Below are 12,392 nucleotides of genomic sequence, written 5' to 3' on the forward strand. Positions count from 1 at the left end.
AACCTGGACCTCAATCCTTCTACTACTGGCTTTGAACCACAATCATCCTGCTCTCTTCCTCCCAAGTAGCTGGGATTACAGACATAAGCCACCTTAATTTCTTAATAAATGGCAAAGCAGACTCAGTGCTATGGAGCCTCTTTATAAGATAGCTTCTCAAAGTATCTAAACACACTTGCATGTCATATCATTCAGCAGAAATACGGTCATTTTATCTCAGATCATCTCTTCTTAATGCATTTCTTGGTGGCTTGAAGAACCTAAGTCACAGAGGGACATTTATATTATTAACTCATAGTTGAAAACCCAGCAACATAGATGTATTTTTCAATATGTTTATTAAAGTTACATTGTCTACTTCTGTGTTGCACATTCCAAAAGCAGTAAGGAAACATAATCTCTGCACTAAAGAGATTTATTATGGACAGTGAAGGCTATGATGTTAACAATATAAGAAATTTGAAATCTTTTGGACACTAGATTTGGAAAATCTTTGGATTGAGAGAATTAGAAGTTCTCTTGGATTCTCATTCACTGTTGGAACTCCATTCACCTCTTTCTTTCCAGGGAGCACCCTTTAGATTGTACTTTGATGAATGATTCTACCCACTTCCTTTTATTGGTCTACAATCCACCTTTCTTGGAAAAAGCATTTTTGGATCTGTGTATGTAAAAACCTAAGTGTCCTGTCCTTCATGAGGTAATAGAATCTAACCTGTTTTGAATGGCTCTGTACTACAGAGACACAAAGCTTATCTTGACTGCTATGCACCCTCACTCCTGTTGTCCTTACATGCATACTCTTGTACTATCCTGGGACTTCCTGTGCTCTCCTTGGACCCCAGTTCTTCCTCTGCCTGCACCAGTCTCAGCAGGTGAATGGTAGCAGGATGCACCTATGATCTCATCTGTCCTCTGAACTTTGCATAGCTTCAGAGAAGGAAGGCTTCTCTGCACAAGCTCTGCCTCTAATTTGGGGGGAATTTTCCTACCATAACCTCTATTTCACTTGTATTATGTATACTTAGTTTTTAAACATAAAGCTAGCATAGTGCTTACAAACAAAATTAAGGTTAAAAAATCTTTAACTTCTGCTGTTACATTTTGTACAGTTTTCATACTTTACAAAAGGACATACACTATTTATATCTTTTTGAGTTTTTATATAGTCCCTGTTTATAGCACAATCATATTTTTCAAATGTTGTAAAACCTGGTGTGGTGGAGCACACATGTAATCCCAGCTACTCGGCAGGCAGAGGATCTGAGACTGGCCCTGGTCTGAAAGCATGAAACCCTATCTGAAAAATAACTAAAGCAAAAAGGGCTGGGGTGGGGGTGGACATGGCTCACTTGGTAGAGCACCTGCCTAACAAGCACAGGCCCTGAGTTCAAACCCCAGCATATTTCCTTACCTATTATTAGATATTTAGGTTATTTTCAGTTTTTTTTTCTGTTTCAAATTAATAACTCTTAGAACATCCATGCATATGTTTTCTATATTTTGGATTTCTTTTTGGAATAGCATCCCAAGTGTCTATCAAAAATATGCTTTTATGACTGGAACTTCTTGAGAAATTGCTGTTGTAACTCAGTTCACTCTAAAGTATACTTTGGCAGTCACCATGACCTCTGTGTTCACAGGTTCCTCGGCCGTGAACATCTGTATAATATTTGATCCTATTCACCATGTCCCCATTTTAAAATCCACTTTTGTGTTTTTTTTTGGTGTGCTGGGGTTTGAACTCAGAGCCTCATGCTTGCTAGGCAGGCACTCAACCACATAAGCAACTCCACTAACCCTGTTTTGTGTTGGGTATTTTCGAGATAGGGTCTCTGAACTATTTGTCTGGGCTGGCTTCAAACCATGATCCTCCTGATCTCTGCCTACCAAGTAGCTAGGATTATAGGCTTGAACCACTATCCCCCAGCAAAATTCCACTTCTTTAACTATTGTGATACCCCTGTCTCTTAATCTGGTGAGTTTGAAACTCAGTTCTGTCTTTATGACTTCAGTCAAGTCACATAACCTGTCTGAACTTTAGTTTCCTTGTTGGCTGAAATATGTCTGCATGCCATATTCTTTTGGACTAAATAACACATAGACACAAGCCCCACATAGTAGAGGCTTTCTATCTCCTTCCTTTCTGTGTAGGTTTTTCCTACCTTGGAAAAATATTTTCTTTTACTACCTTATCCAGATGTTATTTTATGCATATGGTTGCGTCTCAGATATAGAGGTAGTTCAGCTGTGTTTTTAATATGCTAGGTTTACTGTTAGTCAACAATAGTTGCAATTTTGATTGTGGGATACTCATTTCAGTTACACGAAACTGAAAGCTTGGTGTTTCTTGCACAGCTTCTCTTGGAGTGTTCTTGTTGTGGATGAAGCTCACAGACTAAAAAACCAAAGCTCCCAGCTACATAAGACACTTTCAGAGGTAAGCTTAGTTTTTATATACTCTCCCCCCTTTATAATAGACTTTGTTTTTTAGAGCAGTTTTAGGTTCACAGCAAAATTGATTGATACAAAGATTTCCCATATTCCCTTACCCCTTTCCATATACAACACCCCATTATAAACATCCTCCACCAGCACAGTAAATTATCACCCAGAGTCCATAATTTGTGGGTTCACTCTTCATGTTGTAGATTATGTGGGTTGGACAACTGTGTAATGATGTGTACCCACCAAGATAGGGTCTTGCTTTATGCCTGGGCCAGCCTGGACTGCTGTTCTTCTATTTGTGTCTCCCACAAAGGTGGGATGACAGGTGTGTACCATCACACCTAGCCATTGCTTGGCCTCGAACTATGATCCTCCTGATCTCCTCCTCCCAAGTAGCTAGGATTATAGGCTTGAGCCACCAGGCCTGGGTATAATGACTCTTTTTTTTTTTTTTTCATTTTTCTTTTATTATTCATATGTGCATACAAGGCTTGGTTCATTTCTCCCCCCTGCCCCCACCCCCTCCCTTACCACCCACTCCGCCCCCTCCCTCTCCCCCCCGCAATACCCAGCAGAAACTATTTTGCCCTTATCTCTAATTTTGTTGTAGAGAGAGTATAAGCAATAATAGGAAGGAACAAGGGGTTTTGCTGGTTGAGATAAGGATAGCTATACAGGGCATTGACTCACATTGATTTCCTGTGCGTGTGTGTTACCTTCTAGGTTAATTCTTTTTGATCTAACCTTTTCTCTAGTACCTGTTCCCCTTTTCCTATTGGCCTCAGTTGCTTTAAGGTATCTGCTTTAGTTTCTCTGCGTTAAGGGCAACAAATGCTAGCTAGATTTTTAGGTGTCTTACCTATCCTCACCCCTCCCTTGTGTGCTCTCACTTTTATCATGTGCTCATAGTCCAATCCCCTTGTTATGTTTGCCCTTGATCTAATGTCCACATATGAGGGAGAACATACGATTTTTGGTTCTTTGAGCCAGGCTAACCTCACTCAGAATGATGTTCTCCAATTCCATCCATTTACCAGCGAATGATAACATTTAGTTCTTCTTCATGGCTGCATAAAATTCCATTGTGTATAAATACCACATTTTCTTAATCCATTCGTCAGTGCTGGGGCATCTTGGCTGTTTCCATAACTTGGCTATTGTGAATAGTGCCGCAATAAACATGGATGTGCAGGTGCCTCTGGAGTAACAGTCTTTTGGGTATATCCCCAAGAGTGGTATTACTGGATCAAATGGTAGATCGATGTCCAGCTTTTTAAGTAGCCTCCAAATTTTTTTCCAGAGTGGTTGTACTAGTCTACATTCCCACCAACAGTGTAAGAGGGTTCCTTTTTCCCCGCATCCTCGCCAACACCTGTTGTTGGTGGTGTTGCTGATGATGGCTATTCTAACAGGGGTGAGGTGGAATCTTAGTGTGGTTTTAATTTGCATTTCCTTTATTGCTAGAGATGGTGAGCATTTTTTCATGTGTTTTCTGGCCATTTGAATTTCTTCTTTTGAGAAAGTTCTGTTTAGTTCACATGCCCATTTCTTTATTGGTTCATTAGTTTTGGGAGAATTTAGTTTTTTAAGTTCCCTGTATATTCTGGTTATCAGTCCTTTGTCTGATGTATAGTTGGCAAATATTTTCTCCCACTCTGTGGGTGTTCTGTTCAGTTTAGAGACCATTTCTTTTGATGAACAGAAGCTTTTTAGTTTTATGAGGTCCCATTTATCTATGCTATCTCTTAGTTGCTGTGCTGCTGGGGTTTCGTTGAGAAAGTTCTTACCTATACCTACTAACTCCAGAGTATTTCCTACTCTTTCTTGTATCAACTTAAGAGTTTGGGGTCTGATATTAAGATCCTTGATCCATTTTGAGTTAATCTTGGTATAGGGTGATATACTTGGATCTAGTTTCAGTTTTTTGCAGACTGCTAACCAGTTTTCCCAGCAGTTTTTGTTGAAGAGGCTGCTATTTCTCCATCGTATATTTTTAGCTCCTTTGTCAAAGATAAGTTGCTCATAGTTGTGTGGCTTCATATCTGGATCCTCTATTCTGCTCCACTGGTCTTCATGTCTGTTTTTGTGCCAGTACCATGCTGTTTTTATTGTTATTGCTTTGTAATATAGTTTGAAGTCAGGTATTGTGATACCTCCTGCATTGTTCTATTGACTGAGTATTGCCTTGGCTATTCGTGGCCTCTTGTGTTTCCATATAAATTTCACAGTAGATTTTTCAATCTCTTTAATGAATGTCATTGGAATTTTGATGGGAATTGCATTAAACATGTAGATTACTTTGGGGAGTATCGACATTTTTACTATGTTGATTCTACCAATCCATGAGCATGGGAGATCTCTCCACTTTCTATAGTCTTCCTCAATCTCTTTCTTCACAAGTGTATAGTTTTCCTTGTAGAGGTCTTTCACATCTTTTGTTAGGTTTACACCTAGGTATTTGATTTTGTTTGAGGCTATTGTAAATGGAATTGTTTTCATACATTCTTTTTCCGTTTGCTCATTGTTAGTGTATAGAAATGCTAATGATTTTTCTATGTTGATTTTATATCCTGCTACCTTGCTATAGCTACTGATGATGTCTAGAAGCTTCTGAGTAGAGTTTTTTGGGTCTTTAAGGTATAGGTTCATGTCGTCTGCAAATAGGGATATTTTGACAGTTTCTTTACCTATTTGTATTCCTTTTATTCCTTCTTCTTGCCTAATTGCTCTGGCTAGGAATTCCAATACTATGTTGAATAGGAGTGGAGATAGTGGGCATCCTTGTCTGGTTCCTGATTTTAGAGGGAATGGTTTTAATTTTTCTCCGTTAAGTATAATGCTGGCTATAGGTTTGTCATATATAGCTTTTATAATGTTGAGGAACTTTCTTTCTATTCCTAGTTTTCTTAGAGCTTTTATCATGAAATGATGTTGGATCTTATCAAAGGCTTTTTCTGCATCTATTGAGATGATCAAGTGGTTTTTGTCTTTGCTTCTGTTAATGTGGTTTATTACGTTTATTGATTTTCGTATGTTGAACCACCCCTACATCCCTGGGATGAAGCCTACCTGGTCGTGGTGAATAATCTTTTTGATGTGTCGCTGAATTCGGTTTGCCATTATTTTGTTGAGGATTTTTGCATCAATGTTCATTAAGGAGATTGGCCTATAGTTCTCCTTTTTGGAGGTGTCTTTGCCTGGTTTTGGGATAAGTGTAATACTGGCTTCATAAAATGTGTTTGGCAGTTTTCCTTCCCTTTCTATTTCATGGAACAGTTTAAGGAGGGTTGGTATCAGTTCTTCTTTAAAGGTCTGATAGAATTCAGCAGAGAATCCATCAGGTCCTGGACTTTTCTTTTTGGGGAGACTCTTGATTGCTGCTTCAATTTCATTTTGTGTTATAGGTCTATTCAGGTGATTAATTTCCTCTTGGTTCAGTTTTGGATGATCATATGTATCTAGAAATCTGTCCATTTCTTTTAGATTTTCAAATTTATTTGAATATAGGTTCTCAAAGTAGTCTCTGATGATTTCCTGAACTTCCATGGTGTTTGTTGTTATCTCCCCTTTTGCATTCCTAATTCTACTAATTTGGGTTTTTTCTCTCCTCATTTTAGTCAGGTTTGCCAGGGGTCTATCGATCTTGTTTATTTTTTCAAAGAACCAACTTTTTGTTTCATTAATTCTTTGTATGGTTTTTTTGGTTTCTATTTCGTTGATTTCAGCTCTTATTTTTATTATTTGTCTCCTTCTATTTGTTTTGGGATTTGCTTGTTCTTGTTTTTCTAGGAGTTTGAGATGTATCATTAGGTCATTGATTTGGAATCTTTCAATCTTTTTAATATATGCACTCATGGCTATAAACTTTCCTCTCAAGACTGCCTTAGCTGTGTCCCATAGGTTCCGGTAGGTTGTGTTTTCATTTTCATTGACTTCCAGGAACTTTTTAATTTCCTCTTTTATTGCATCGATGATCCATTGTTCATTAAGTAATGAGTTATTTAGTTTCCAGCTGTTTGCATGTTTTTTGTCTTTACTTTTGTTGTTGAGTTCTACTTTTACTGCATTGTGGTCAGATAGTATGCACGGTATTATTTCTATTTTCTTATATTTGCTGAGGCTTGCTTTGTGCCCTAGGATATGATCTATTTTGGAGAAGGTTCCATGGGCTGCTGAGAAGAATGTATATTGTGTAGAGGTTGGATGAAATGTTCTGTAGACATCTACTAGGTCCACTTGATCTATTGCATATTTTAGATCTTGGATTTCTTTATTGAGTTTTTGTTTGGATGACCTATCTATTGATGATAATGGAGTGTTAAAGTCTCCCACAACCACTGTGTTGGCGTTTATATATGCTTTTAGGTCTTTCAGGGTATGTTTGATGAAATTGGGTGCGTTGACATTGGGGGCATACAGATTGATGATTATTATTTCCTTTTGGTCTATTTCCCCTTTTATTAGTATGGAATGTCCTTCTTTATCTCGTTTGATCAATGTAGGTTTGAAGTCTACTTTGTCAGAGATAAGTATTGCTACTCCTGCTTGTTTTCGGGGGCCATTGGCTTGGTAAATCTTCTTCCAGCCTTTCATCCTAAGCATATGCTTATTTCTGTCGGTGAAATGAGTCTCCTGTAAGCAACAAATTGTTGGATCTTCTTTTTTGATCCATTTTGTCAAACGGTGTCTTTTGATGGGTGAATTAAGTCCATTAACATTAAGCGTTAGTACTGATAGGTATGTGGTGATTCCTGCCATTTAGTTATCTTAGTTGTTTGAAGGTTTGATTGTGTGTACCTAGCTTGATGTTACTCTCTACTGTCTTGCTTTTTCTTATCCTGTGGTTTGGTGCTGCCTGCCTTTTCATGGTTAAGTTGGGTGTCACTTTCTGTGTGCAGGATCCCTTGCAGAATCTTTTGTAATGGTGTCTTTGTGGTCACATATTGTTTTAGTTTCTGCTTATCATGGAAGACTTTTATTGCTCCATCTATTTTGAATGATAGCTTTGCTGGGTAGAGTATCCTGGGGTTGAAGTTATTTTCATTCAGTGCTCGGAAGATCTCACCCCACGCTCTTCTTGCTTTTAATGTTTCTGTTGACAAGTCTGCTGTGATTTTGATGGGTTTACCTTTGTATGTTACTTGTTTTTTCTCTCTTATAGCCTTCAATATTCTTTCCTTAGTTTCTGAACTTGTTGTTTTAATGATGATATGTCGTGGAGTAGTTCTATTTTGATCTGGTCTGTTTGGTGTCCTGGAGGCCTCTTGCATCTGTATGGGAATGTCTTTCTCTAGATTTGGGAAATTTTCCGTTATTATTTTGTTGAATATATTGCACATTCCCTTCGCTTGCACCTCTTCTCCTTCTTCGATGCCCATGATTCTCAAGTTTGGTCTTTTGATGGAGTCAGTGAGTTCTTGCATTTTCTTTTCACAGGTCTTGAGTTGTTTAATTAATAGTTCTTCGGTTTTTCCTTTAATTACCATTTCATCTTCAAGTTCTGAGATTCTGTCTTCTGTTTGTTCTATTCTGCTGGATTGGCCTTCCGTTTTGTTTTGCAGTTCTGTTTCGTTCTTTTTTCTGAGGTTTTCCATTTCCTGGCAGTTTTCTTCTTTATTGTTGTCTATTTTTGTCCTGAGTTCATTTATCCATTTATTCATTGTGTTCTCTCTTTCACTTTGGTGTTTATACAGTGCTTCTATGGTTTCCTTTATTTCTTCTTTTGCTTTTTCAAATTCTCTATTTTTATTGTCTTGGAATTTCTTGAGTGTCTCCTGTACATTTTGGTTGACCCTATCCAGTATCATCTCTATAAAATTCTCATTGAGTACTTGTAGTATGTCTTCTTTTAAATTATTCTTGAGGGCTTCATTGGGTCCTTTGGCATAGTTTATCTTCATTTTGTTGGAGTCTGGATCTGAGTTTCTGTTCTCTTCATTCCCCTCTGGTTCCTGTACTAATTTTTTGCTGTGGGGAAACTGGTTTCCCTGTTTTTTCTGTCTTCCCGTCATTGTCCTTGGTGTTGTTACTGTCCCTGTACTGTGTGTAATTAAGTATTTTCTAGCTTGTAATAATAACAATGGTAATATTGAGAATGGAAGAGTGAGCTGAGATGGAAAGCAAGAAGTTAAAGAAAAGGGGAAAACAAATATCCAGACAAGAGGGAGAAAGCAGAACAAGGTATCAGACAAGAGAGTTTCAAAGGTATAAACAGGGAGTGTTAGTGTACTAATCGACAGTAAGCTGAACAGACATTAGAGAGACAGAGAGAGGACTGAAAATCAAAGATAAAAAAAATAAAAAATAAGTAAATGAAAGTAATATCTATATATAAAAATGAATTAAAATAAAATGGAAAATAGAAAATTAAAAAAAAAAAAAACCAAAAAACTTCCAAGTTTATATGCAATGCAGTTTCAGTCTTAATAATTTGGATGTCCGTCTCAATCTCCAGTCCTGGAGTTGGTGCCTCAGATGTTGTTCTGTAGTTGTCTCATCAAAGGGGATGCATAAAGTAGAACAAAACTACACATACACACACACACACACACACACACACAAAAGAAAAAAAAAAAAAAGCCCCACCAAGTGTCCCCAGTTCAAATGCAATACAGTTTCAGTAAGTTTTTCGGCTTGCAGGTGTAATTCAGTTGTTCTCTCATCAAAGGTAGGGAGAAAAAGAAAAAAAAGCGTCTGGAGACAGTTCTGAGAGTGGTATCTGCAACTGTGGCTTGCCTGCCTGCTGCTCTCAGCCTGTAGCTGGCGGCGTTATTTATGCAGCTCTCTGGGGTGAGCTAGCACTCACCTGGCCCCACTGGCTTTGTTTGTTCAGAGTTCTCCTGTGCGGGGGCCTCTGCTACAGGCTTTCCCCTTTCCAAGCACTGGGAAAGGTGACACTGCCCCGCGTTGTCAGGCCTGTGTGTTTATTTACAGTTCATGTGGGAGGTGGGTCTTCCCCCCTCTCCTGTGCAGTTTTCCTCCCACTGCCACTTTCAGAAGTTTTCCTGCTCCTGCTAACTGGGCGGTGCTGCTGCTCCTGCCGGCCGCCATGTTTGTTTACAGTTCACGTGGGCAGTGGGTCTTCCCTCCTCTCACAAGCTTCCCCACTCCTGGTTGCTGGGTGCGCGCCCCGCTCCCGCCAGAGCCTCTCCTGCCCACCCGGCTCGTTTATGTACAGTCCCTGGAAGGATTCCCTTCCCCCATTCTTCAGCACTCAGGGCGCCCCACCCTCTTTCCAGCGTGTCTTAACTGTTCTTACTGCTTATTACTCAGTTTCTCTTTTTTTTTTTTTTTTTTTCCCGGTGGAGGTCAGTCTGTCCAGGGGGCTATGCTGCTCTGGCCCAGGCTTGTCTGTGGGGCTACCGCGGTACCGCGAAGCTCACCTGGTCTGCGTCTTCCCAAGCCGTATGGGCGCCGGCCACTGGCGGCCCCGGGGGCCCTCCTCGTTTCTCCGTTTAACATGAAGTGGAGATTCTCTGTGCCGGCTGGAGATGTGGAGGGGTCAAAGTTGTGCCTTTTCTTGGTGATTATGCCTGCAAAGTGTGTCTCCAGCGTCTCTCCAAGATTTCACTATAGGAGGGTCGCTTTCTGCTTCCTACCTCTAGCCGCCATCTTGGAATTCCTTCATAATGACTCTTTTAAAAGGGCCTTGATACCATTCACAAGGGAAGAGTCTTTGTGTCCTAATCCCAAAGGCTCTTACAGACTTGCCTCTTATGACCATCACATTGGCAACCTGGGTTTTGGAGGCAACACAATCAAAACTGTAACAATCTTTGTCTTCCTGGGCTCTATCCTTATAAAAGTCTGCTTCATAAAATAAACCAGTATACTAATATACAGTGGGAGAAGAGACACAGGTGTAAAAGAACTAGAATTTGAGGTGGGGATACTGAGTTCTGTTGCAGTCTTCTTCAAAGCCATTTCTTGTTCAGAGGATGACATGGGGAGATTGTTCCGGTCCTCTCAGCTTTCCTTTTTAGGTAAGGTTTGAAGATAGCTGGATGGTTAGAAAAAAATGTTTGTGTATTAGGTTGAGAGGTGGGAAGGGAGTTCTTTTTGGTTTTTGTCCTTCTTAACATTATTTTCAGTTTGCTTGCATAAGTTGGAAGTAACCTAAATTTGAAACTGAGGCAATTGGTCATATAGTCTATGCTGGATCCTTATAGAGCATTTACAAAGCAAGGGTGCCATGAAAAATTATGTACAGCAGTACTTAATCATATGGAATAAGTTTGCAAAGTATTTTACACACAAAGAACACAATACTATAGAGACTGTCTCTGGATCTTTTATACCCAATTATAACTTTTCATGCCAAAATGGACATTACTGTGAATCAACAAGTTAATTCATGTCATAGGACAGACTGACTGTAGTGACTGGTGACCTTAGTCATCTTTGTGACCTCAGCTGTTTATTTGAACATATAAATTGTGATCAGTTATTGGACACATTTTTTTAAAAACCTGTTCCCATATTTGAAGTACTTTGAAAACATTGATCAATAAGCAGAGTAAGCATGAATGAGTAGACATTAATTAAACATTTTAAGAAGAAACAAGTGGGCAATTGTAAAAACGATTTAATCAGTTTTAGTTGATTGTGTCATTTCCTCTATCACATTTTCATATTACAAAAGAAATGTCTTCGTATTATTCCCCCCAATCAAAATAAAAAAGACAAGAAAAGGAAAATGCAGCAATAATCCTTCTCCTACATTAACACTTTGGTATGTAGGCATATGCTGCCATAACCTTTCTATACACATATGAACCCAAACATACATGTATTCGTACTTTCAGAATACAAATACTGATTATCAAAATAAAGCATGTATGTGTGTGTGTATATGTGTATATACATATACATACTATACTTTGATATTTAATATATACATACAGAGAATATTGGTTTCCCATTTTTGTCTGTTAGTCTGGTGTTAACTCTTTATGTCTGTTCAGAGGTTGACCTTGCTTAACCTAATATCTGTTGTTTTTTTTCTAACCTTTTATTTCATTACTAATTAACTAGCATTTAATTACTAATAAGAGGCTTCTTTTTCTTGATGTTCTCATTTCTTAAAATTTTAAGTTCTTTCCATTTGGGACTGTGTGTGGCACAATGTCCAGAAACATCCACAAGTCTTCATGTCTTACATCTGATGCATTGCAAATATTCCAAAAGGATACACTTTTAGTTTAGATCTTGCTTCTTGCTCATAGTGGAGGAGTCTGATGCTGTAATTTGGGCTTCTCACACTCCGTGTATATGCACTTACTGTGTCTCAGATGCTTTGTGAGCTCCACTTAGGTTGTAACACATAGTTTGAATCCCCATATAAATTGAATAGCAGTAACCATACTGAATATTCATGTAGTACTTCAGAGTTCATAAAGGGCTGTTGCTTACATCCTTATATCAGTGTCTTCCTCAAAGGGTTATTATCTTCTTTCTTACAGTTGAACCTAAGGAGTAATTTCCTATATCAATCAGAGCATGCAACTTGAGCCTTAGTCTTCTGTTTTCATGTGCTTTGGTCATCCCATTAAATCATACCACTCTTTGTATGAACACAGGTTTTGATGGGTAATTCAATGTTGCTTCCCAATGTTAGGGATTTTTGATTTTGTTTATCTATGTATTTCAGTTCTCAGTGGTCTTCAGTCTCCTGTTGACTGGGACTCCTATCCAGAACAGCCTCCAAGAGCTCTACTCCCTCCTCAGTTTTGTGGAGCCTGATCTCTTTTCCAAGGAGGAGGTGGAAGATTTTGTTCAACGTTACCAGGATATTGAGAAAGAGTCCAAATCAGGCAAGTTCCTTTTCTGCTAGATATCTCCAAGAGGACTTGGCACAGAAACTGCCCTAGTGCATAACAGCTATAGATAGAAGAGAAGTGATAACAAGAGGACATCTTCTAGGTAGATAAAGAGCCACAAATACA

At 38.8% G+C, this 12,392-nt stretch overlaps 1 protein-coding gene across 1 annotated transcript in view; it reads left to right on the forward strand.

Moving 5' to 3' along the window:
* Chd1l (chromodomain helicase DNA binding protein 1 like) overlaps nt 1-12,392 on the forward strand; it is a 55,995-nt gene that overhangs the window by 11,863 nt on the left and 31,740 nt on the right. Inside the window, 2 exon segments of the mRNA XM_020180180.2 lie at nt 2,359-2,440; nt 12,098-12,260. Coding sequence (XP_020035769.2) covers nt 2,359-2,440; nt 12,098-12,260 — 245 coding nt within the window.

The sequence above is a fragment of the Castor canadensis genome, chromosome 12 (assembly GCF_047511655.1).
Source record: "Castor canadensis chromosome 12, mCasCan1.hap1v2, whole genome shotgun sequence".
Classification (NCBI taxonomy): Eukaryota; Metazoa; Chordata; class Mammalia; order Rodentia; family Castoridae; genus Castor; species Castor canadensis.